The following is a 26,009-nucleotide window of genomic DNA, read 5'->3' as shown; positions in this document are numbered from 1 at the left end:
CCGTCTGAGAAAGAGAGCAGCTGAGAGAGAAGCCAGAGCCAAGGTTAATGTTTCTGCTGGTGCCAGGTATATCAGGAAACAACCCACTGTCCTTCTCCCCCCCCCCCCCCCCCCCCAGAGACTGGGTTTCTGGTCCAAGTGGCGGTAGTGGTCGTTGCTTTAGTACTTTTATAGAATATTAGTTTAGATGCTGTTTCTTCCCAGCTGGCTTTAATTCCCTTGTTTACTCATTCTAGCACAAATATGTTGTTGTGTTCATCTAACTGCAACAAAAAAAAAACTTCCTAGTCACAGAAATGCAACTCAACAAAATATGACTGCAGATTGATCTGAAATGTTAAACCACGACATTTTGTTTAAAGATAAAAAGGATTCTAAGGAAGCACAGGAGGCTGCTGAAAGGAGGACGGCTCATAGTAACATCCGGAGCGGAGTAAATGGAATGGTATCAAACGTATGGAAAACATGTGTTTGATGTGTTCAATACCATTCCATTGATTCCGTTGCAGCCATTACTATGAGCCCGTCCTCCCCCATCTAAGGTGCCACCGGCCGCCCGTGTCAGGAAGTCCTTCTGAAAATAACATTTTATGTGACTGATGTCAATCTGCCCTCTGATGTTTTAGTCTGCGTCTCTAGTTCAACAACTTTTGACATTTCCTATAAGGCTTTTAGGAGTGGAACATAACCTATCAATCACTCTGGAGTCGTATAACGTGTTGCATTGCTCAGTTAGCGTCTGCTGAATGGTGTGCTAAAACACATACTAATACACATAATACTAATACACATAATACTAATACACATAATACTAAAACACATAATACTAATACACATACTAATACGCATAATACTAATACACATAATACTAATACACATAATACTAAAACACATCATACTAATACACATACTAATACGCATAATACTAATACACATAATACTAATACACATAATACTAATACACATAATACTAAAACACATACTAATACACATAATACTAATACACATAATACTAATACACATAATACTAATACACATAATACTAAAACACATACTAATACACATTATACTAATACACATAATACTAAAACACATAATACTAAAACACATACTACTAAAACACATACTAATACACATAATACTAATACACATAATACTAAAACACATACTAATACACATAATACTAAAACACATAATACTAAAACACATACTAATACACATAATACTAATACACATAATACTAATACACATAATACTAAAACACATAATACTAAAACACATACTAATACACATAATACTAATACACATAATACTAATACACATAATACTAATACACATAATACTAAAACACATACTAATACACATTATACTAATACACATAATACTAAAACACATAATACTAATACACATACTAATACGCATAATACTAATACACATAATACTAATACACATAATACTAAAACACATAATACTAAAACACATACTAATACGCATAATACTAATACACATAGTACTAATACACATAATACTAATACACATAATACTAATACACATACTAATACGCATAATACTAATACACATAATACTAATACACATAATACTAATACACATACTACTAATACACATAATACTAAAACACATAATACTAATACACATACTAATACGCATAATACTAATACACATAATACTAATACACATAATACTAAAACACATACTAATACACATTATACTAATACACACAATACTAATACACATAATACTAAAACACATAATACTAAAACACATACTAATACACATTATACTAATACACATAATACTAATAAACATAATACTAATACACATAATACTAAAACACATAATACTAAAACACATAATACTAATACACATAATACTAAAACACATAATACTAATACACATAATACTAATACACATAATACTAAAACACATACTAATACACATTATACTAATACACATTATACTAATACACACAATACTAATACACATAATACTAAAACACATAATGTAACATGTGTTTCTAACTTGGTTAACATTTTCTCCCATTGCATTTACAATCATCATCACCACACAGCTCATCATCCTCATCATCATCATCATCACCTAACCAATGTTTACTTTGCAGGCTGCACCCTAAAGCTATTGCTAAACCATTCACCTCTGGGTTAAAGAAAAGGTAAACTGACTGGGGAAATAAATACATTTCCCCTTAATGATCTCCTGTATAAAATGGTTTCCGTCGTGTATCTGTTGATTATTTTCCAGACTCATCTGGGCATTGTGACCAGGGTGCATTTCAAATTAAACCCTATTCCCTATACAGTGCACTCCTACTGATCTGAGCCCTATGGGCCCTGGTCAAAAGTAGTGCACTACCCTATGGGCCCTGGTCAAAAGTAGTGCACTAAATTGGGAATAGGGTGCCATTTGATTATTTCCCGGCTCATCTGGGTATTGTGAACAGCACGGTCTATAAATCTGCCCAGGTCAGGGATATGAGGGAGCACTGAGGTCAGAGAAAAGCTTTCGTCCCAAATGGCACCTATGTAGTGCACAACTGTTTACCACAGCCCTATCCCCTATGTAGTACACTACTGTTGACCACAGCCCTATTCCCTATGTAGTACACTACTGTTTACCAGGGCCCTATTCCCTATGTAGTGCACTACTGTTTACCACAGCCCTATTCCCTATATAGTACACTACTGTTTACCACAGCCCTATTCCCTATATAGAACACTACTGTTGACCAGGGCCCTATTCCCTATGTAGTGCACTACTGTTTACCACAGCCCTATTCCCTATATAGTACACTACTGTTTACCACAGCCCTATTCCCTATATAGAACACTACTGTTGACCAGGGCCCTATTCCCTATGTAGTGCACTACTGTTTACCACAGCCCTATTCCCTATGTAGTGCACTACTGTTGACCAGGGCCCTATTCCCTATGTAGTGCACTACTGTTTACCACAGCCCTATTCCCTATGTAGTGCACTACTGTTTACCACAGACCTATTCCCTATGTAGTGCACTACTGTTGACCACAGCCCTATTCCCTATGTAGTGCACTACTGTTGACCACAGCCCTATTCCCTATGTAGTACACTACTGTTGACCAGAGCCCTATTCCCTATGTAGTGCACTACTGTTTACCACAGCCCTATTCCCTATATAGTACACTACTGTTTACTACAGCCCTATTCCCTATATAGTACACTACTGTTGACCAGGGCCCTATTCCCTATGTAGTACACTACTGTTGACCAGGGCCCTATTCCCTATGTAGTACACTACTGTTTACCACAGCCCTATTCCCTATGTAGTACACTACTGTTTACCACAGCCCTATTCCCTATATAGTACACTACTGTTGACCACAGCCCTATTCCCTATGTAGTACACTACTGTTGACCACAGCCCTATTCCCTATGTAGTACACTACTGTTTACCACAGCCCTATTCCCTATGTAGTGCACTACTGTTTACCACAGCCCTATTCCCTATATAGAACACTACTGTTGACCACAGCCCTATTCCCTATGTAGTACACTACTGTTGACCACAGCCCTATTCCCTATGTAGTGCACTACTGTTTACCACAGCCCTATTCCCTATGTAGTACACTACTGTTTACCACAGCCCTATTCCCTATGTAGTACACTACTGTTTACCACAGCCCTATTCCCTATGTAGTACACTACTGTTTACCACAGCCCTATTCCCTATATAGTACACTACTGTTGACCAGGGCCCTATTCCCTATGTAGTACACTACTGTTGACCAGGGCCCTATTCCCTATGTAGTACACTACTGTTTACCACAGCCCTATTCCCTATGTAGTACACTACTGTTTACCACAGCCCTATTCCCTATGTAGTACACTACTGTTTACCACAGCCCTATTCCCTATGTAGTGCACTACTGTTTACTACAGCCCTATTCCCTATGTAGTACACTACTGTTGACCACAGCCCTATTCCCTATGTAGTGCACTACTGTTTACCACAGCCCTATTCCCTATGTAGTACACTACTGTTTACCACAGCCCTATTCCCTATATAGTACACTACTGTTTACCACAGCCCTATTCCCTATATAGTACACTACTGTTGACCAGGGCCCTATTCCCTATGTAGTGCACTACTGTTTACCACAGCCCTATTCCCTATGTAGTACACTACTGTTTACCACAGCCCTATTCCCTATGTAGTACACTACTGTTTACCACAGCCCTATTCCCTATGTAGTACACTACTGTTTACCACAGCCCTATTCCCTATGTAGTGCACTACTGTTTACTACAGCCCTATTCCCTATGTAGTACACTACTGTTGACCACAGCCCTATTCCCTATGTAGTGCACTACTGTTTACCACAGCCCTATTCCCTATGTAGTACACTACTGTTTACCACAGCCCTATTCCCTATGTAGTGCACTACTGTTTACCACAGCCCTATTCCCTATATAGAACACTACTGTTGACCAGGGCCCTATTCCCTATATAGTGCACTACTGTTTACCACAGCCCTATTCCCTATATAGAACACTACTGTTGACCAGGGCCCTATTCCCTATGTAGTGCACTACTGTTGACCAGGGCCCTATTCCCTATATAGTACACTACTGTTGACCAGGGCCCTATTCCCTATATAGTACACTACTGTTGACCAGGGCCCTATTCCCTATATAGAACACTAATGTTGACCAGAGCCCTATTCCCTATATAGAACACTACTGTTGACCAGGGCCCTATTCCCTATATAGAACACTACTGTTGACCAGGGCCCTATTCCCTATATAGAACACTACTGTTGACCAGGGCCCTATTCCCTATGTAGTACACTACTGTTGACCAGGGCCCTATTCCCTATGTAGTGCACTACTGTTTACCACAGCCCTATTCCCTATGTAGTGCACTACTGTTGACCAGGGCCCTATTCCCTATGTAGTGCACTACTGTTTACCACAGCCCTATTCCCTATATAGTACACTACTGTTGACCACAGCCCTATTCCCTATATAGTGCCCTACTGTTGACCAGACCCTATAGGCCTATGTAGAACACTACTGTTGACCAGAGCCCTATTCCCTATATAGTGCACTACTGTTGAACAGGGCCCTATTCCCTATATAGTGCACTACTGTTGAACAGGGCCCTATTCCCTATATAATGCACTACTTTAGACCAGAGCCCTATTCCCTATATAGTACACTACTGTTGACCAGAGCCCTATTCCCTATATAGTGCACTACTGTTTACCACAGCCCTATTCCCTATATAGTGCACTACTGTTGACAGTGAATAGGGTAGAATTTGGGTTGCTGGAAACTGTACTGTACTGTAGGGCCCAGTTCAGTTCAACTCTACCTGCTCTATACTGTACTGTAGGGCCCAGTTCAGTTCAACTCTACCTGCTCTATACTGTACTGTAGGGCCCAGTTCAGTTCAACTCTACCTGCTCTATACTGGTACTGTAGGGCCCAGTTCAGTTCAACTATACCTGTTCTATACTGTACTGTATGGCCCAGTTCAGTTCAACTCTACCTGCTCTATACTGTACTGTAGGGCCCAGATCAGTTCAACTCTACCTACTCTATACTGTACTGTAGGGCCCAGTTCAGTTCAACTCTACCTGCTCTATACTGTACTGTAGGGCCCAGTTCAGTTCAACTCTACCTGCTCTGTACTGTACTGTAGGGCCCAGTTCAGTTCAACTCTACCTGCTCTATACTGTACTGTAGGGCCCAGTTCAGTTCAACTCTACCTGCTCTATACTGTACTGTAGGGCCCAGTTCAGTTCAACTCTACCTGCTCTATACTGTACTGTAGGGCCCAGTTCAGTTCAACTCTACCTGCTCTGTACTGTACTGTAGGGCCCAGTTCAGTTCAACTCTACCTGCTCTGTACTGTTCTGTAGGGCCCAGTTCAGTTCAACTCTACCTGCTCTATACTGTACTGTACTGTAGGGCCCAGTTCAGTTCAACTCTACCTGCTCTATACTGTACTGTAGGGCCCAGTTCAGTTCAACTCTACCTGCTCTGTACTGTTCTGTAGGGCCCAGTTCAGTTCAACTCTACCTGCTCTGTACTGTACTGTAGGGCCCAGTTCAGTTCAACTCTACCTGCTCTATACTGTACTGTAGGGCCCAGTTCAGTTCAAATCTACCTGCTCTATACTGTACTGTAGGGCCCAGTTCAGTTCAACTCTACCTGCTCTATACTGTACTGTAGGGCCCAGTTCAGTTCAACTCTACCTGCTCTATACTGGTACTGTAGGGCCCAGTTCAGTTCAACTCTACCTGCTCTATACTGTACTGTAGGGCCCAGTTCAGTTCAACTCTACCTGCTCTATACTGTACTGTAGGGCCCAGTTCAGTTCAACTCTACCTGCTCTATACTGTACTGTAGGGCCCAGTTCAGTTCAAATCTACCTGCTCTATACTGTACTGTAGGGCCCAGTTCAGTTCAACTCTACCTGCTCTATACTGGTACTGTAGGGCCCAGTTCAGTTCAACTCTACCTGCTCTATACTGTACTGTAGGGCCCAGTTCAGTTCAAATCTACCTGCTCTATACTGTACTGTAGGGCCCAGTTCAGTTCAACTCTACCTGCTCTATACTGGTACTGTAGGGCCCAGTTCAGTTCAACTCTACCTGCTCTATACTGTACTGTAGGGCCCAGTTCAGTTCAAATCTACCTGCTCTATACTGTACTGTAGGGCCCAGTTCAGTTCAACTCTACCTGCTCTATACTGTACTGTAGGGCCCAGTTCAGTTCAACTCTACCTGCTCTATACTGTACTGTAGGGCCCAGTTCAGTTCAAATCTACCTGCTCTATACTGTACTGTAGGGCCCAGTTCAGTTCAACTCTACCTGCTCTATACTGTACTGTAGGGCCCAGTTCAGTTCAACTCTACCTGCTCTATACTGTACTGTAGGGCCCAGTTCAGTTCAACTCTACCTGCTCTATACTGTACTGTAGGGCCCAGTTCAGTTCAACTCTACCTGCTCTATACTGGTACTGTAGGGCCCAGTTCAGTTCAACTCTACCTGCTCTATACTGTACTGTAGGGCCCAGTTCAGTTCAACTCTACCTGCTCTATACTGTACTGTAGGGCCCAGTTCAGTTCAACTCTACCTGCTCTATACTGTACTGTAGGGCCCAGTTCAGTTCAAATCTACCTGCTCTATACTGTACTGTAGGGCCCAGTTCAGTTCAACTCTACCTGCTCTATACTGTACTGTAGGGCCCAGTTCAGTTCAACTCTACCTGCTCTATACTGTACTGTAGGGCCCAGTTCAGTTCAAATCTACCTGCTCTATACTGTACTGTAGGGCCCAGTTCAGTTCAACTCTACCTGCTCTATACTGTACTGTAGGGCCCAGTTCAGTTCAACTCTACCTGCTCTATACTGTACTGTAGGGCCCAGTTCAGTTCAACTCTACCTGCTCTATACTGTACTGTAGGGCCCAGTTCAGTTCAACTCTACCTGCTCTATACTGTACTGTAGGGCCCAGTTCAGTTCAAATCTACCTGCTCTATACTGTACTGTAGGGCCCAGTTCAGTTCAACTCTACCTGCTCTATACTGGTACTGTAGGGCCCAGTTCAGTTCAACTCTACCTGCTCTATACTGTACTGTAGGGCCCAGTTCAGTTCAAATCTACCTGCTCTATACTGTACTGTAGGGCCCAGTTCAGTTCAACTCTACCTGCTCTATACTGTACTGTAGGGCCCAGTTCAGTTCAACTCTACCTGCTCTATACTGTACTGTAGGGCCCAGTTCAGTTCAAATCTACCTGCTCTATACTGTACTGTAGGGCCCAGTTCAGTTCAACTCTACCTGCTCTATACTGTACTGTAGGGCCCAGTTCAGTTCAACTCTACCTGCTCTATACTGTACTGTAGGGCCCAGTTCAGTTCAACTCTACCTGCTCTATACTGTACTGTAGGGCCCAGTTCAGTTCAACTCTACCTGCTCTATACTGGTACTGTAGGGCCCAGTTCAGTTCAACTCTACCTGCTCTATACTGTACTGTAGGGCCCAGTTCAGTTCAACTCTACCTGCTCTATACTGTACTGTAGGGCCCAGTTCAGTTCAACTCTACCTGCTCTATACTGTACTGTAGGGCCCAGTTCAGTTCAAATCTACCTGCTCTATACTGTACTGTAGGGCCCAGTTCAGTTCAACTCTACCTGCTCTATACTGTACTGTAGGGCCCAGTTCAGTTCAACTCTACCTGCTCTATACTGTACTGTAGGGCCCAGTTCAGTTCAAATCTACCTGCTCTATACTGTACTGTAGGGCCCAGTTCAACTCTACCTGCTCTATACTGTACTGTAGGGCCCAGTTCAGTTCAACTCTACCTGCTCTATACTGTACTGTAGGGCCCAGTTCAGTTCAACTCTACCTGCTCTATACTGTACTGTAGGGCCCAGTTCAGTTCAACTCTACCTGCTCTGTACTGTACTGTAGGGCCCAGTTCAGTTCAACTCTACCTGCTCTATACTGTACTGTAGGGCCCAGTTCAGTTCAACTCTACCTGCTCTATACTGTACTGTAGGGCCCAGTTCAGTTCAACTCTACCTGCTCTATACTGTACTGTAGGGCCCAGTTCAGTTCAACTCTACCTGCTCTATACTGTACTGTAGGGCCCAGTTCAGTTCAACTCTGCCTGCTCTATACTGTACTGTAGGGCCCAGTTCAGTTCAACTCTACCTGCTCTATACTGTACTGTAGGGTCCAGTTCAGTTCAACTCTACCTGCTCTGTACTGTACTGTAGGACCCAGTTCAGTTCAACTCTACCTGCTCTGTACTGTACTGTAGGGCTCAGTTCAGTTCAACTCTACCTGCTCTATACTGTACTGTAGGGCCCAGTTCAGTTCAACTCTACCTGCTCTATACTGTACTGTAGGGCCCAGATCAGTTCAACTCTACCTGCTCTATACTGTACTGTAGGGCCCAGTTCAGTTCAACTCTACCTGCTCTGTACTGTACTGTAGGGCCCAGATCAGTTCAACTCTACCTGCTCTATACTGTACTGTAGGGCCCAGTTCAGTTCAACTCTACCTGCTCTATACTGTACTGTAGGGCCCAGTTCAGTTCAACTCTACCTGCTCTATACTGTACTGTAGGGCCCAGTTCAGTTCAACTCTACCTGCTCTATACTGTACTGTAGGGCCCAGTTCAGTTCAACTCTACCTGCTCTATACTGTACTGTAGGGCCCAGTTCAGTTCAACTCTACCTGCTCTATACTGTACTGTAGGGCCCAGTTCAGTTCAACTCTACCTGCTCTATACTGTACTGTAGGGCCCAGTTCAGTTCAACTCTGCCTGCTCTATACTGTACTGTAGGGCCCAGTTCAGTTCAACTCTACCTGCTCTATACTGTACTGTAGGGTCCAGTTCAGTTCAACTCTACCTGCTCTGTACTGTACTGTAGGACCCAGTTCAGTTCAACTCTACCTGCTCTATACTGTACTGTAGGGTCCAGTTCAGTTCAACTCTACCTGCTCTATACTGTACTGTAGGGCCCAGTTCAGTTCAACTCTACCTGCTCTGTACTGTACTGTAGGGCTCAGTTCAGTTCAACTCTACCTGCTCTATACTGTACTGTAGGGCCCAGATCAGTTCAACTCTACCTGCTCTATACTGTACTGTAGGGCCCAGTTCAGTTCAACTCTACCTGCTCTGTACTGTACTGTAGGGCCCAGATCAGTTCAACTCTACCTGCTCTATACTGTACTGTAGGGCCCAGTTCAGTTCAACTCTACCTGCTCTATACTGTACTGTAGGGCCCAGTTCAGTTCAACTCTACCTGCTCTATACTGTACTGTAGGGCCCAGTTCAGTTCAACTCTACCTGCTCTATACTGTACTGTAGGGTCCAGTTCAGTTCAACTCTGCCTGCTCTATACTGTACTGTAGGGCCCAGTTCAGTTCAACTCTACCTGCTCTATACTGTACTGTAGGGCCCAGTTCAGTTCAACTCTACCTGCTCTGTACTGTACTGTAGGGCCCAGTTCAGTTCAACTCTACCTGCTCTATACTGTACTGTAGGGCCCAGTTCAGTTCAACTCTACCTGTTCTATACTGTACTGTAGGGCCCAGTTCAGTTCAACTCTACCTGCTCTATACTGTACTGTAGGGCCCAGTTCAGTTCAACTCTACCTGCTCTATACTGTACTGTAGGGCCCAGTTCAGTTCAACTCTACCTGCTCTATACTGTACTGTAGGGCCCAGTTCAGTTCAACTCTACCTGCTCCAAACTTTATTTACTCAGCTGAAAGCAACGTTACCATGTGTTCAAATGAAGTACAGCCCTGGCTGTGGTCAATTGAAACAGCAGGATAGTTTTTCGGGTATTGGATTCATACAAGGTAGGCTACTAAAGATATGTGTATGTTTCAGAACGATCAGGTTTAAGAGATGTTGAGATGCTTTATTTATACTGGTATGTCAATTATAGAACAACGTGTTATTTTATGATGACCTGTCCATGTGAGGATGACCTGTCCATGTGTGGATGACCTGTCCATGTGTGGATGACCTGTCCATGTGTGGATGACCTGTCCATGTGTGGATGACCTGTCCATGTGTGGATGACCTGTCCATGTGTGGATGACCTGTCCATGTGAGGATGACCTGTCCATGTGTGGATGACCTGTCCATGTGAGGATGACCTGTCCATGTGTGGATGACCTGTCCATGTGAGGATGACCTGTCCATGTGTGGATGACCTGTCCATGTGTGGATGACCTGTCCATGTGAGGATGACCTGTCCATGTGTGGATGACCTGTCCATGTGAGGATGACCTGTCCATGTGAGGATGACCTGTCCATGTGTGGATGACCTGTCCATGTGTGGATGACCTGTCCATGTGTGGATGACCTGTCCATGTGTGGATGACCTGTCCATGTGAGGATGACCTGTCCATGTGTGGATGACCTGTCCATGTGTGGATGACCTGTCCATGTGTGGATGACCTGTCCATGTGTGGATGACCTGTCCATGTGTGGATGACCTGTCCATGTGTGGATGACCTGTCCATGTGAGGATGACCTGTCCATGTGTGGATGACCTGTCCATGTGAGGATGACCTGTCCATGTGTGGATGACCTGTCCATGTGAGGATGACCTGTCCATGTGTGGATGACCTGTCCATGTGTGGATGACCTGTCCATGTGTGGATGACCTGTCCATGTGAGGATGACCTGTCCATGTGTGGATGACCTGTCCATGTGAGGATGACCTGTCCATGTGTGGATGACCTGTCCATGTGTGGATGACCTGTCCATGTGAGGATGACCTGTCCATGTGTGGATGACCTGTCCATGTGTGGATGACCTGTCCATGTGTGGATGACCTGTCCATGTGTGGATGACCTGTCCATGTGTGGATGACCTGTCCATGTGAGGATGACCTGTCCATGTGTGGATGACCTGTCCATGTGAGGATGACCTGTCCATGTGAGGATGACCTGTCCATGTGTGGATGACCTGTCCATGTGAGGATGACCTGTCCATGTGTGGATGACCTGTCCATGTGAGGATGACCTGTCCATGTGTGGATGACCTGTCCATGTGTGGATGACCTGTCCATGTGTGGATGACCTGTCCATGTGTGGATGACCTGTCCATGTGTGGATGACCTGTCCATGTGTGGATGAAAACAGATAGTTTGGATCTTGGCTGTACTTTGGATCTTGGCTGTACTTTGGATCTTAGCTGTACTGAACACAAACAATAAGATGAGTCTTGTAACGAAGCCAAAAGGTTACATCACCTTGTAGAAGTGGTTTTCTGGCAAAGTTCGGTTTTTGTCATCCAACGAATACAGCTGAATGTTTTCTTTGTTGATAAAAGCTACTTAAAAATGATTTATGACTTTCTAGATTTTTAAGTTTATACAATTTTTTTTTTGATAAATGATCAACATATATTTTCGTTATTGTGCAATTGGCTGACGGTCAAACAGACTCTGCGTCTGGTGCAACAATCAAATGAAGACCTGAAAAGTTTAGTATCAGCAACAAAACATTGAGAATGATAGGACCAATAATGCACACCAGGGTTCGGGGTCAATGATAGGACCAATAATGCACACCAGGGTTCGGGGTCAATGATAGGACCAATAATGCACACCAGGGTTCGGGGTCAATGATAGGACCAATAATGCACACCAGGGTTTTGGGGTCAATGATAGGACCAATAATGCACACCAGGGTTCGGGGTCAATGATAGGACCAATAATGCACACCAGGGTTCGGGGTCAATGATAGGACCAATAATGCACACCAGGGTTCGTGGTCAATGATAGGACCAATAATGCACACCAGGGTTCGGGGTCAATGATAGGACCAATAATGCACACCAGGGTTCGGGGTCAATGATAGGACCAATAATGCACACCAGGGTTCGGGGTCAATGATAGGACCAATAATGCACACCAGGGTTCGGGGTCAATTCCATTTTAATTCCAGTCAATTCAGGAAGTACAAAAGAATTCCAATTCTCTGTAATACCTTTGAATGAAAAACATTTGGAATTTGAATTTGGTTTAATTTCTGATTTGACTGGTAGTGAAATGGAAATGGATCCCAACCCCCTTGATGCACACAAATTACATTCAGTCTTTTCTGTATCATGCCTCCTCCACCTCCTCTTCCTCCTCCTTCTCCTCCTCCTCCCCCTCCTCCTCCCCCCCTCCTCCTCCTCCTCCCCCTCCTCCTCTTCCCTCCTCCTCCTCTCCCTCCTCCCCCTCCTCCTCCTCCTCCCCCTCCTCCTCCTCCTCCTCCTCCTCCTCCTCCTCCTCCTCCTCCTCCTCCTCCTCTTCCTCCTCCTCCTCCCCCTCCTCCTCCTCCTTCTCCTCCTCCTCCTCCTCCTCCTCCTCCTCCTCCTCCTCCTCCTCCTCTTCCTCCTCCTTCTCCTCCTCCTCCCCCCTCTTCCTCCTTCTCCTGCCCCTCCTCCCCTCCTCCTCCTCCTCCTTCTCTTCCTCCTCCTTCTTCTTCTCCTCCTCCTCCTCCCCCTCCCCCTCCTCCTCCTCCCTCCTCCTCTACCTCCTTCTCCTCCTCATCAACCTCCTCCTCCTCCTCCACCTCCTCCTCCCCCTCCCCCTCCTGCCCCTCCTTCTCCTCCTCCTGCCCCTCCTCCCCCTCCTCCTCCTCCTCCACCTCCTCCTCCCCCTCCTCCTCCCCCACCTCCCCCTCCTCCTCCTCCTCCTCCTCCTCTTCCCCCATTCAAACCCCTCCAGACTGAACACAGAGCGTCAGAAGCACCGGTACCGCCTCCACTCTGTGGCCTGTCTTGGCACTGAGATCCACCTGGCAGCCTGCCCCCTGGAGTCCAACAAGGGTAATTATGGAGGGAGATTGGACTCTCAGAACGATGTAAATATATAGAACATACCTCACAAACAGGTACCATGATCAGACCAGAGTTATGTTGAATATATTCACTGTGCATATTTGTGAGTTATATTCTGTGTATTTACATAATTCCTGAGTCTACTCTCACTCCGTAGGTAATGCCACAGGGTTGTGTGAAGGTGGCATGCCAGCCGTGGTCAGCTGTATACCCGGACCCCAGTACGTACAGAACAACGGACTGAAGAAGAAGCAGCTCAAAACTACGGTAATTAGTAGTAGTAATGTGTGTGTGTGTGTGTGAGACACTAGCATTGCATAGACTTGAAGCTGGCATATTCTCGCTCAACTATAGTTTCTTAATCTGGCCAGTTTTGTGTTCCTGCTCTGTGTTGTCTTTGTATGTAGAACACAGTGAGTTAACTGTCTCCTGTTTGTAGAACACAGTGAGTTAACTGTCTCCTGTTTGTAGAACACAGTGAGTTAACTGTCTCCTGTTTGTAGAACACAGTGAGTTAACTGTCTCCTGTTTGTAGAACACAGTGAGTTAACTGTCTCCTGTTTGTAGAACACAGTGAGTTAACTGTCTCCTGTCTGTAGAACACAGTGAGTTAACTGTCTCCTGTCTGTAGAACACAGTGAGTTAACTGTCTCCTGTCTGTAGAACACAGTGAGTTAACTGTCACCTGTCTGTAGAACACAGTGAGTTAACTGTCACCTGTCTGTAGAACACAGTGAGTTAACTGCCTCCTGTCTGTAGAACACAGTGAGTTAACTGTCTCCTGTCTGTAGAACACAGTGAGTTAACTGTCTCCTGTCTGTAGAACACAGTGAGTTAACTGTCTCCTGTCTGTAGAACAGTCAGTTAACTGTCTCCTGTTTGTAGAACACAGTGAGTTAACTGTCTCCTGTCTGTAGAACACAGTGAGTTAACTGTCTCCTGTCTGTAGAACACAGTGAGTTAACTGTCTCCTGTCTGTAGAACAGTCAGTTAACTGTCTCCTGTTTGTAGAACACAGTCAGTTAACTGTCTCCTGTCTGTAGAACACAGTGAGTTAACTGTCTCCTGTCTGTAGAACACAGTGAGTTAACTGTCTCCTGTCTGTAGAACACAGTGAGTTAACTGTCTCCTGTCTGTAGAACACAGTGAGTTAACTGTCTCCTGGCTGTAGAACACAGTGAGTTAACTGTCTCCTGTCTGTAGAACACAGTGAGTTAACTGTCTCCTGGCTGTAGAACACAGTGAGTTAACTGTCTCCTGTTTGTAGAACACAGTCAGTTAACTGTCTCCTGTCTGTAGAACACAGTGAGTTAACTGTCTCCTGTCTGTAGAACACAGTGAGTTAACTGTCTCCTGTCTGTAGAACACAGTGAGTTAACTGTCTCCTGTCTGTAGAACACAGTGAGTTAACTGTCTCCTGTCTGTAGAACACAGTGAGTTAACTGTCTCCTGTCTGTAGAACACAGTGAGTTAACTGTCTCCTGTCTGTAGAACACAGTGAGTTAACTGTCTCCTGTCTGTAGAACACAGTGAGTTAACTGTCTCCTGTCTGTAGAACACAGTGAGTTAACTGTCTCCTGGCTGTAGAACACAGTGAGTTAACTGTCTCCTGTCTGTAGAACACAGTGAGTTAACTGTCTCCTGTCTGTAGAACACAGTGAGTTAACTGTCTCCTGTCTGTAGAACACAGTGAGTTAACTGCCTCCTGTCTGTAGAACACAGTGAGTTAACTGTCTCCTGTTTGTAGAACACAGTGAGTTAACTCTGTCCTCTCCTCTTTCTCCTCTCCTCTCCTCTCCTCTCCTCTCCTCTCCTCTCCTCTCCTCTCCTCTCCTCTCCTCTCCTCCCTGTATCTTTGTAAGTTAACTGTGTCCCTTGCTCTCCTCTCCCACCAGAGCACGGTGAGGCTGAAGGGTGGTGCCAAGCTGGGTGAGGGCAGAGTGGAAGTCCTGAGGAACAATGAGTGGGGAACGGTGTGTGACGACCGTTGGACCCTGCTGTCAGCCAGCGTGGTGTGCAGGGAGCTGGGCTTCGGATCCGCCAAGGAGGCTCTGACTGGGGCTCGCATGGGAGAAGGTGAGGACTGAGCACTGTGGTTTAACCTTATATAGGTCGATGGATTTGTGCAGATGCTTGGTGTAGTGGTTACACTCCCAGAACAGTCACATATATACGACGTCCAACTGAAGACCGCGGTTCAATCCCTGTGTCCCCTTCCCACTGTTCATCTTACAATCTTTGACTTCCAACTTGTCTCTATAAAGTGATAAAACACCTAAACCATGTGTATAGACAGTGCCTTCGGGAAAGCATTGAGACACCATTACCTTTTCCACATTTTTGTTTTACGTTACAGCCTTACTCTAAAATAGATTAAATTGTTTTTTTCCCCTCATCAATCTACACACAATACCCCATAATGACATCACAATACCCCATAATGACATCACAATATCCCATAATGACATCACAATACCCCATAATGACATCACAATACCCCATAATGACGAAGAAAAAAACGTTTTTTTAGAAAATGTTGTTAATTTATAAGAAACTGAAATTTCACATTTCCATAAGTATCAGGACCTTTCACTCAGTACTTTGTTGAAGCACCTTTAGCAGCGATTACAGCCTCTAGTCTTCTTGGTTATGACGCTACAAGCTTGGCACACCTGTATTTGGGGAGTTTCTCCCATTCTTCTCTGCAGATCCTCTCAAGCTCTGTCAGGCTGGATGGGGAGCGTTGCTGCACAGCTATTTTCAGGTGTCTCCAGAGATGTTCGATCAGGTTAAAGTCTGGGCTCTGGCTGGGCCACTCAAGGACATTCAGAGACTTGTCCCAAAGCCACTCCTGTGTTGTCTTGGCTGTGTGTTAGTGTCATTGTCCTGTTGGAAGGTGAACCTTTGTCCCAGTCTGAGGTCCTGAGCGCTCTGGAGCAGGTTTTCATCAAGGATCTCTCTGTACTTTGCTCAGTTCATCTTTCCCTCGATCCTGACTAGTCTCCCAGTCCCTGCCGCTGAAAAACATCCCCACAGCATGATGCTGCCACCACCAAGCTTCACCGTAGGGATGGTGCCAGGTTTCCTCCAGACATGACGCTTGGCATTCAGGCCAAAGTGTTCAATCTTGGTTTCATCAGACCAGAGAATCTTGTTTCTCATGGTCTGAGAGTCCTTTAGGTGCCTTTTGGCAAACTCCAAGTGGGCTCTCATTTGCCTTTTACTGAGGAGTGGCTTCCGTCTGGTTATCCTTATGGAAGGTTCTCCCATCTTCACAGAGGAACTCTGGAGCTCTTTCAGAGTGACCATCGGGTTCTTGGTCACCTCCCTGACCAAGGCCCTTCTCCCCCGTTTGCTCAGTTTGGTCGGGCGACCAGCTCTAGGCGGTTCCAAACGTCTTCCATGTAAGAATCATGGAGACCACTGTGTCCTTGGGTACCTTCAATGCTGTAGAAATGTTTTGGTACCCTTCCCCACATCTGTGACTCAACACAATCCTGTGTTGGAGCTCTACGGACAATTCCTTCGACCTTGTGGCTGTTTGCTGTGACTTTCACTGTCAATTATGGGACCTTATATAGACAGGTGTGTGCTTTTCCAAATCATGTCCAATCAATTGAATTTACTACAGGTGGACTCCAATCAAGTTGTAGAAACATCTCAAGGATGATCAACGAAAACAGGATCCACCTGAACTCAATTTAGAGTCTCACATATCAAAGGGTCTGAGTACTTATGCAAATAATTGGTTTTCTAATTCAATTTATTTTTTATAAATTTGTAAAAATGTCTAAAAACCTGTTTTCGCTTTCTCATTATGGGGTATTGTGTCCATTTTATTCCATTTTAGATTAAGGCTGTAACGTAACCAAATGTGGAAAAATTCAAGGGGTCTGAATACTTTCCCGAAGGCACACATTCCTAATATTGAGTTTCAACCCCCGTTTGCCCTTTAGAAGAGCCTCAATTGACTCCAACGCTTCCCACACTTGTGTCAAGTTGGCTAGATGTCTTTTGGGTGGTGGACCATTCTTGATACACACAGGAAAACTATTGAGGGTGAAAAATCCCAGCAGCGTTGCAGTTCTTTACACAAACTGGTGCGGTTAGCACCTACTGCCTTCCCATTATACTGCTCCCGAGTGGCGCAGCGGTCTAAGGCACTGCATTTCAGTGCTTGAGGCATCACTACAGACACCCTGGTTCGAATCCAGGCTGTATCACAACCGGCCGTGATTGGGAGTCCCGTAGGGCGGCACACAATTAGCCCCTACATCGTCCGGGTTTGGCCGGTGTGGGCCGTCATTGTAAATAAGAATTTGTTCTTAACTGGTTAAATAAAGGTTAAATAAATAAAATAAAAATAATAATAATGATACACTGTTAACCCAGCAGCATTGCAGTTCTTGACACACTCAAACCGGTGTGCCTGGAACCTACTACCAAAGGCACTTAAATATTTTGTCTTGCCCATTCACCCTCTGAATGGCACACACACACATACACAATCCATGTCTCAATTGTCTCGAGGCAAGTGACATCAATAAGGGATCATATCTTTCACCTGGATTCACCTGGTCAGTCTATGTCATGGAAAGAGCATGTGTTCTTAATGTTTTGTATACTCTGTATATACACAGTACCAGTCAAAAGTTTGGACACACCTACTCATTCAAGGGTTTTGTTTATTTTTCCTATTTTCTACATTGTAGAATAATAGTGAAGACATCAAAACTATGAAATAACACGTATGGGAATCATGTAGTAACCAAAAAAGTGTTTAACAAATCAAAATATATTTTAGATGTTAGATTCTTCAAAGTAGCCAGCCTTTGCCTTGATGACAACTTTGCACACTCTTGGCATTCTCTCAACCAGCTTCACCTGGAATGCTTTTCCGACAGTCTTGATGTAGTTCCCACATATGCTGAGCACTTGTTGACTATTTTTACTTCACTCTGCGGTCCAACTCATCTAAACCATCTCAATTGGGTTGAAGTCGGGTGATTGTGGAGGGCTGGTCATCTGATGCAGCACTCCATCACTCTCCTTGGTCTAATAGCCCTTACACAGCCTGGAGGTGTGTTGGGTCATTGTCCTGTTGAAAAACAAATGATAGTCCAACTAAGCGCAAACCAGATGGGATGGCGTATCATTGCAGAATGCTGTGGTAGCCATGCTGGTTAAGTGTGCCTTGAATTCTAAATAAATCACTGACAGTGTCACCAGCAAAGCACCCCCAGACCATCACACCTCCTCTTCCATCATCCGTTCACCTACTCTGTGTCTCACAAAGACACGGTGAATGGAATCAAAAATCTCAAATTTGGACTCATCAGACCAAAGGACAAATTTCTACTGGTCTAATGTCCATTGCTCGTGTTTCTTGGCCCAAGCAAGTCTCTTCTTATTATTAGTGTCCTTTAGTAGTGGTTTCTTTGCAACAATTCGACCATGAAGGCCTGATTCACACAGTCTCCTCTGAACAGTTGATGTTGATGTGTCTGTTACTTGAACTCTATGAAGCATTTATTTGGGCTGCAATTTCTGAGGCTGGTAACTCTAATGAACTTACCCTCTGCAGCAGAGGTAACTCTGGGTCTTCCTTTCCTGTGGCGGTCCTCATGAGAGCCAGTTTCATCATAGCGCTTGATGGTTTTTGCGACTGCACTTGAAGAAACTTTCAAAGTTCTTGAAATTTTCTGTATTGACTGACCTTCATGTCTTAAGGTAATGATGGGCAGTCATTTCTCTTTGCTATTTGAGCTGTTCTTGCCATAATATTTACCAAATAGGGCTATCTTCTGTATACCAACCCTACCTTATCACAACACAACTGAATGGCTCAAACGGATTAAGAAGGAAAGAAATTCCATAAATTAACTTTTAACAAGGCACACCTGTTAATTGAAATGCATTCCAGGTGGCTACCTGGTTGAGAGAATGCCAATAATGTTAATTTTTTTTAACACTTTTTTGGTCACTACATGATTCCATATGTGTTATTTCATAGTTTTGATGTCTTCACTATTATTCTACAATGTAGAAAATAGTTTTAAAAAACTTGAATGAGTAGCTGTACAAACTTTTGACTGGTAGTGTATATATATTAGTGGTATTACACACATCGACCATGGTAAGACATTTCCTTCTTTTTATTTAAAATAAATGTCATAGGAGGTTGGAAAGAAATATGCTTTTGGTAATGATTTCTCCCAAAAATGTATTCAAGTCTTTGTGGTGGTTTCCCTAAGAACAAAGTAATTCCAGTAGACCTAAACCACTGTCTTCCCAGACTGCTTCCCAGAAAGCAATCTGTGTCCAGCAAAAATCTGCTTTTAATTTATCTGACTTTTATCTCAAGCCCTTATACTTAGTCTCACAATGAAGTGTTTTACCCTGTTCTTTACCTCATAATGAAGTGTTTTACCCTGTTCTTTACCTCACAATGAAGTGTTTTACCCTGTTCTTTACCTCATAATGAAGTGTTTTACCATGTTCTTTACCTCACAATGAAGTGTTTTACCCTGTTCTTTACCTCATAATGAAGTGTTTTACCCTGTTCTTTACCTCATAATGAAGTGTTTTACCATGTTCTTTACCTCACAGTAACTATGTGAGCTTATTACAGTAGTATAGACATTATGACCTGGGATTTCCTATGATCTTCTATTTAGAACCCCTTACAGTACTATAGACACTATGCTCACAGATCACTTCACCTGTACATAGCCCATCTGTAAACAGCCCATCCAACTACCTCATTCCCATACTGTATTTATTTATTATCTTGCTCCTTTGCACCCCAGTATCTCTACTTGCACATTCATCTTCTGCACATCTACCATTCCAGTGTTTAATTGCTATATTGTAATTACTTCGCCACCATGGCCTATTTATTGCCTTAACTCCCTTATCTTACCTCATTTGCACTCACTGTATATATACTTTTTGTTTTCTTTTGTTCTACTGTATTATTGACTGTATGTTTTGTTTATTCCATGTGTAACTCTGTGTTGTTGTTTGTGTCGCGTTTATCTTGGCCAGGTCACAGTTGTAAATGAGAACTTGTTCTCAACTAGCCTACCTGGTTAAATAAAGGTGACATACAAATATAAATAAAATAAAAAATGGCCTGGGATTTCCTATGATCTTCTATGTAGAAGAACCCCTTACAGTATTATAGACACTATGTCCTGGGATTTACTATGATCTTCTATGTGGACGAACCCCTTACAGTATTATAGACACTATGACCTGGGATTTACTATGATCTTCTATGTGGACGAACCCCTTACAGTATTATAGACACTATGACCTGGGATTTACTATGATCTTCTAGGTAGAAGAACCCCTTACAGTATTATAGACACTATGTCCTGGGATTTACTATGGTCTTCTATGTAGATGAACCCATTACAGTATTATAGACACTATGACCTGGGATTTACTATGATCTTCTATGTAGATGAACCCTTACAGTATTATAGACACTATGACCTGGGATTTACTATGGTCTTCTATGTAGATGAACCCCTACAGTATTATAGACACTATGTCCTGGGATTTACTATGGTCTTCTATGTAGATGAACCCTTACAGTATTATAGACACTATGTCCTGGGATTTACTATGGTCTTCTATGTAGAAGGACCCCTTACAGTATTATAGACACTATGACCTGGGATTTACTATGATATGTAGAATAACCCCTTACAGTGTTATAGACACTATGACCTGGGATTTACTATGGTCTTCTATGTAGAAGAACCCCTTACAGTATTATAGACACTATGTCCTGGGATTTACTATGGTCTTCTATGTAGAAGAACCCCTTACAGTATTATAGACACTATGACCTGGGATTTACTATGGTCTTCTATGTAGATGAACCCCTTACAGTATTATAGACACTATGTCCTGGGATTTACTATGATCTTCTATGTAGAAGAACCCCTTACAGTATTATAGACACTATGTCCTGGGATTTCCTATGAGTACCACTGTCTTTTAAAATGTTTTTGGATTCATTTAAGGTTTTCTACACATCTTGACACATAACGTTTCTTACAGCAGTGTCTGTCTGTCTGTCTGTCTGTCTGTCTGTCTGTCTGTCTGTCTGTCTTTCTGTCTTTCTTTCTTTCTTTCTTTCTTTCTTTCTTTCTTTCTTTAGGGATGGGTCCCATCCACATGAATGAGGTCCAGTGTCTGGGGACGGAGAAGTCGATGTGGGACTGCGGCTTTAAGAACATAACCTCAGAGGACTGCCAGCATGTAGAAGACGCCGCTGTGAGGTGCAACACGCCATACATGGCTCTGGAGAACTCGGTCAGAGACTAACTATTCAATTTAAACTCAGTTCCGTTCCATTCTGTTTAATGAACAGTTAGTGTCATCTCCTGTTTTACTGGAAACACGTTGTACCTGTAGTTGACAAGATGATGCTCTTGTGACCATACAAGATATACCACATATAAACTAGTTGAAGATATAAACTAGCTGAAGATCCGCGTTATAGCGTGATTGAAATTTAAAGGGAACATTTGATTGAGCCGACGTAATACAGTGTTTTACCGTAATACGGTGTTTTACCGTAATACGGTGTTTTACCGTAATACAGTGTTTTACCGTAGTACAGTGTTTTACCGTAATACAGTGTTTACCGTAATACAGTGCTTTACCGTAATACAGTGTTTACCGTAATACAGTGTTTACCGTAATACAGTGTTTACCGTAATACAGTGTTTACGGGACGCGGGAACATTGCCTTTCAATTTAAATGGTGCTATACTGTGGATTTTCAGCACTACAGATTGAATCTAGGCATAAGTAAAAGTTAGTTAAGCAAATTGGGTGGTTGGGGGGGGGGGGTATTATATTTACTGTGAATTTTTAACAGTTTATTGATCAGCAATGTGTTGATAGATTCCCGATCGGGCAGAAGTGTTTGCTGCAGTAATGCTCAATACAATGTTAGTAGTATTGTGATGAGAGATGTAAAACCTGGACGCATCCTGACTATGTGATGTGTGTAATGACATCCTTTACTCTCATCAAATACATGCCTTTAACAATACATAACAATAGATGCCTTTAGCAATACATAACAATAGATGCCTTTAACAATACAGGCCTTTAACAATACATAACAATACATGCCTTGAACAACACTTAACAATACATAACAATACATAACAATACATGCATTTAACAATACATAACAATACATAACAATACATGCATTTAACAATACATAACAATACATAACAATACATGCATTTAACAATATATAACAATACATGTCTTTGACAATACATACCAATACATAACAATACATGCCTTTAACAATACATAACAATACATGCCTTTAACAATACATAACAATAGATGCATTTAACAATACATAACAATACATGCATTTGACAATACATACCAATACATAACAATACATAACAATACATGCATTTGACAATACATAACAATACATGCATTTGACAATACATACCAATACATAACAATACATGCATTTGACAATACATACCAATACATAACAATACATAACAATACATAACAATACATACCAATACATAACAATACATAACAATACATGCATTTAACAATACATAACAATACATGCATTTGACAATACATAACAATACATGCCTTTGACAATACATACCAATACATAACAATACATAACAATACATAACAATACATGCCTTTAACAATACATAACATTAGATGCACAACAAAGAGCTTCAGAAACCCTTAACCTAAAGCATAGCACCCAATTAGTCCTGTTCAATAGTAGTGCACTATATAGGGAATAGGGTTCTATAGGGCCCTGGTCTAAAGTAGTGCACTATATATAGGGAATAGGGTTCTATAGGGCCCTGGTCTAAAGTAGTGCACTATATAGGGAATAGGGTTCTATAGGGCCCTGGTCTAAAGTAGTGCACTATATATAGGGAATAGGGTTCTATAGGGCCCTGGTCTATAGTAGTGCACTATATAGGGAATAGGGTTCTATAGGTCCCTGGTCTATAGTAGTGCACTATATATAGGGAATAGGGTTCTATAGGGCCCTGGTCTATAGTAGTGCACTATATATAGGGAATAGTGTGCCATTTGAGATGCAGACATAGTATGTCTACACTCTTAGAAAACAAGGTGCTACATTGCATTCGGAAAGTATTCAGACCCCTTGACTTTTTGCACATTTTGTTACGTTGCCGCCTTATTCTAAAATGGATTAAATAAAATAAATAAAAATTGATAAATAAAAATCTTCATCAATCTACACACAATAAACCATAATGACAAGGTGAAAACAAGTTTTTAGAAATGTCTGCAAGTGTAAAACATTTTTTTTTTTAAATAACAGAAATACCTTATTTAAATAAGTATTCAGACCCTTTGCTATGAGACTCAAAATTGAGCTCAGGTGCATCCTGTTTCCATTGATCATCCTTGAGATGTTTCTACAACTTCATTGGAGTCCACCTGTGGTAAATGCAGGTGATTGGACATGATTTGGAGAGGCACACACCTGTCTATATAAGGTCCCACAGTTGACAGTGCATGTCAGAGCAAAAACCAAGCCATAAGGTCAAAGGAGTTGTCCGTAGAGCTCCGAGACAGGATTGTGTCGAGGCACAGATCTGGGGAAGGGTACCAAAAAAATGTCTGCAGCATTGAAGGTCCCCAAGAACACAGTGGCCTCCATCATTCTTAAATGGAAGAAGTTTGGAACCACCAAGACTCTTCCTAGAGTTGGCCTACCGGCCAAACCGAGCAATCGGGGGAGAAGGGCCTTGGTCAGGGAGATGACCAAGAATCCGATGGTCACTCTAACAGAGCTCCAGAGTTCCTCTGTGGAGATGGGAGAACCTTCCAGAAGGACAACCATCTCTGCAGCACTCCACCAATCAGGCCTTTGTGGTAGAGTGGCCAGACGGAAGCCACTCCTCAGTAAAACGCTTGGAGTTTGCCAAAATGCAACTAAAGGACTCTGACCATGAGAAACAAGATTATCTGGTTTGATGAAACCAAGATTGAACTATTTGGCCTAAATGCCAAGCGTCACGTCTGGAGGAAACCTAGCACCATTCCTATGATGAAGCATGGTGGTGGCAGCATCATGCTGTGGGGATGTTTTTCAGAGGCAGGGACTGGGAGACTAGTCAGGATCGAGGGAAAGATGAACAGAGCAAAGTACAGAGAGATCCTTGATGAAAACCTGCTCCAGAGCGCTCAGTACCTCAGACTGGGGTGAAGGTTCACCTTCCAACAGGACAACGACCCAAAGCACACAGTCAAGACAACGCAGGAGTGGCTTCAGGATAAGTCTCTGAATGTCCTTGAGTGGCCCAGCCAGAGCCCGGACTTGAACCCGATCGAGCATCTCTGGAGAGACCTGAAAATAGCTGTGCAGCAACGCTCCCCATCCAACCTGACAGAGCTTGAGAGGATCTGCAGAGAAGAATGGGTCTTAATACTTATGTAAATGGGATATTTCCAAAAAAACGGTTATGGGGTATTGTATGTAGATTGATGAGGGAAAGAATCCATTGAATACATTTTAGAATAAAGCTGTAACGTAACAAAATGTGGGAAACAGTCAAGGGGTCTGAATATTTTCCGAATGAACTGTATCTAGAACCTTTCCACAGAGGGTTCTACATGGAACCCAAAAGGGTTCTACCTGGAACCAAAAAGGGTTCTACCTGGAACCAAAAAGGTTATCCTATGGGGACAGACGAAGAACCGTTTTGGAACCCTTTTTTTCAAAGAGTGTGGCTAAATGTCCTGTATTCAGCCAGACCATACTTCCCCCATCGCCGCACTCATACTCGTACACACCCGCCCTCCGCTTCTTAACCCGTCTGCCCAACCACAGATCCGCCTGACAGGGGGCCGTACGCGGTATGAGGGGCGGGTGGAGGTGCTGAGCACAGAGGCTAACGGGACCAGGAGCTGGGGCCTGATCTGTGGAGGGACCTGGGGCACCAAGGAGGCCATGGTGGCCTGCAGACAGCTGGGGCTAGGCTACGCTAACAACGGCCTGCAAGTAGGTGTATTAACCAAGCTAACGGCTAGGCTACGCTAGCAGCGGCCTGCAAGTAGGTCTATTAGCCAAGCTAACTGCTTTTCCACTGCTAATATAATATGCTTAAAACAGGTTATAACCATGGACTACAAGTACCATTAATCTCCAACCTCACTTACCATGGCAACTATGGAACACACGTACATCCACTCAACCAATCATGATATTACATGAATCCCCTCAACTAATCATGATAATTACATGAATCCCCTCAACCAATCATGATATTACATGAATCCCCTCAATCAATCATGATATTACATGAATCCCCTCAACCAATCATGATAATTACATGAATCCCCTCAACCAATCATGATATTACATGAATCCCCTCAATCAATCATGATAATACATGAATCCTTTCAACCAATCATGATAATTACATGAATCCCCTCAACCAATCATGATAATACATGAATCCCCTCAACCAATCATGATAATACATGAATCCTCTCAACCAATCATGATAATACATGAATCCTCTCAACCAATCATGATAATACATGAATCCCC

General features: G+C 43.2%; 1 protein-coding gene across 1 annotated transcript; it reads left to right on the top strand.

Annotated features, from left to right (window-relative positions):
- LOC120038943 (lysyl oxidase homolog 3B-like) lies at positions 1 to 26,009 on the top strand. The gene is made up of 7 exons (XM_038984485.1): positions 1 to 66; positions 2,141 to 2,191; positions 13,275 to 13,375; positions 13,545 to 13,654; positions 15,283 to 15,463; positions 21,561 to 21,715; positions 25,287 to 26,009. The coding sequence occupies exons 4-7, from the start codon at positions 13,574 to 13,576 to the stop codon at positions 25,494 to 25,496; spliced, it is 627 nt and encodes a 208-aa protein (XP_038840413.1). The 5' UTR covers positions 1 to 66; positions 2,141 to 2,191; positions 13,275 to 13,375; positions 13,545 to 13,573; the 3' UTR covers positions 25,497 to 26,009.

This window comes from Salvelinus namaycush, unplaced genomic scaffold, assembly GCF_016432855.1.
Source record: "Salvelinus namaycush isolate Seneca unplaced genomic scaffold, SaNama_1.0 Scaffold244, whole genome shotgun sequence".
NCBI lineage: Eukaryota > Metazoa > Chordata > Actinopteri > Salmoniformes > Salmonidae > Salvelinus > Salvelinus namaycush.
The sequence above is the reverse complement of the archived record's forward strand: the minus strand, read 5'-3'. Positions and strand labels throughout refer to the sequence as shown.

Excerpts from the sequence above, each read along its gene's own strand:
- LOC120038943 (XM_038984485.1), top strand. The coding sequence starts at position 13,574 with ATGCCAGCCGTGGTCAGCTGTATACCCGGACCCCAGTACGTACAGAAC. Across the intron at positions 13,655-15,282 it reads AGAAGCAGCTCAAAACTACG|AGCACGGTGAGGCTGAAGGG; the intron begins GTAATTAGTAGT and ends CTCTCCCACCAG. Across the intron at positions 15,464-21,560 it reads TGGGGCTCGCATGGGAGAAG|GGATGGGTCCCATCCACATG; the intron begins GTGAGGACTGAG and ends TTCTTTCTTTAG.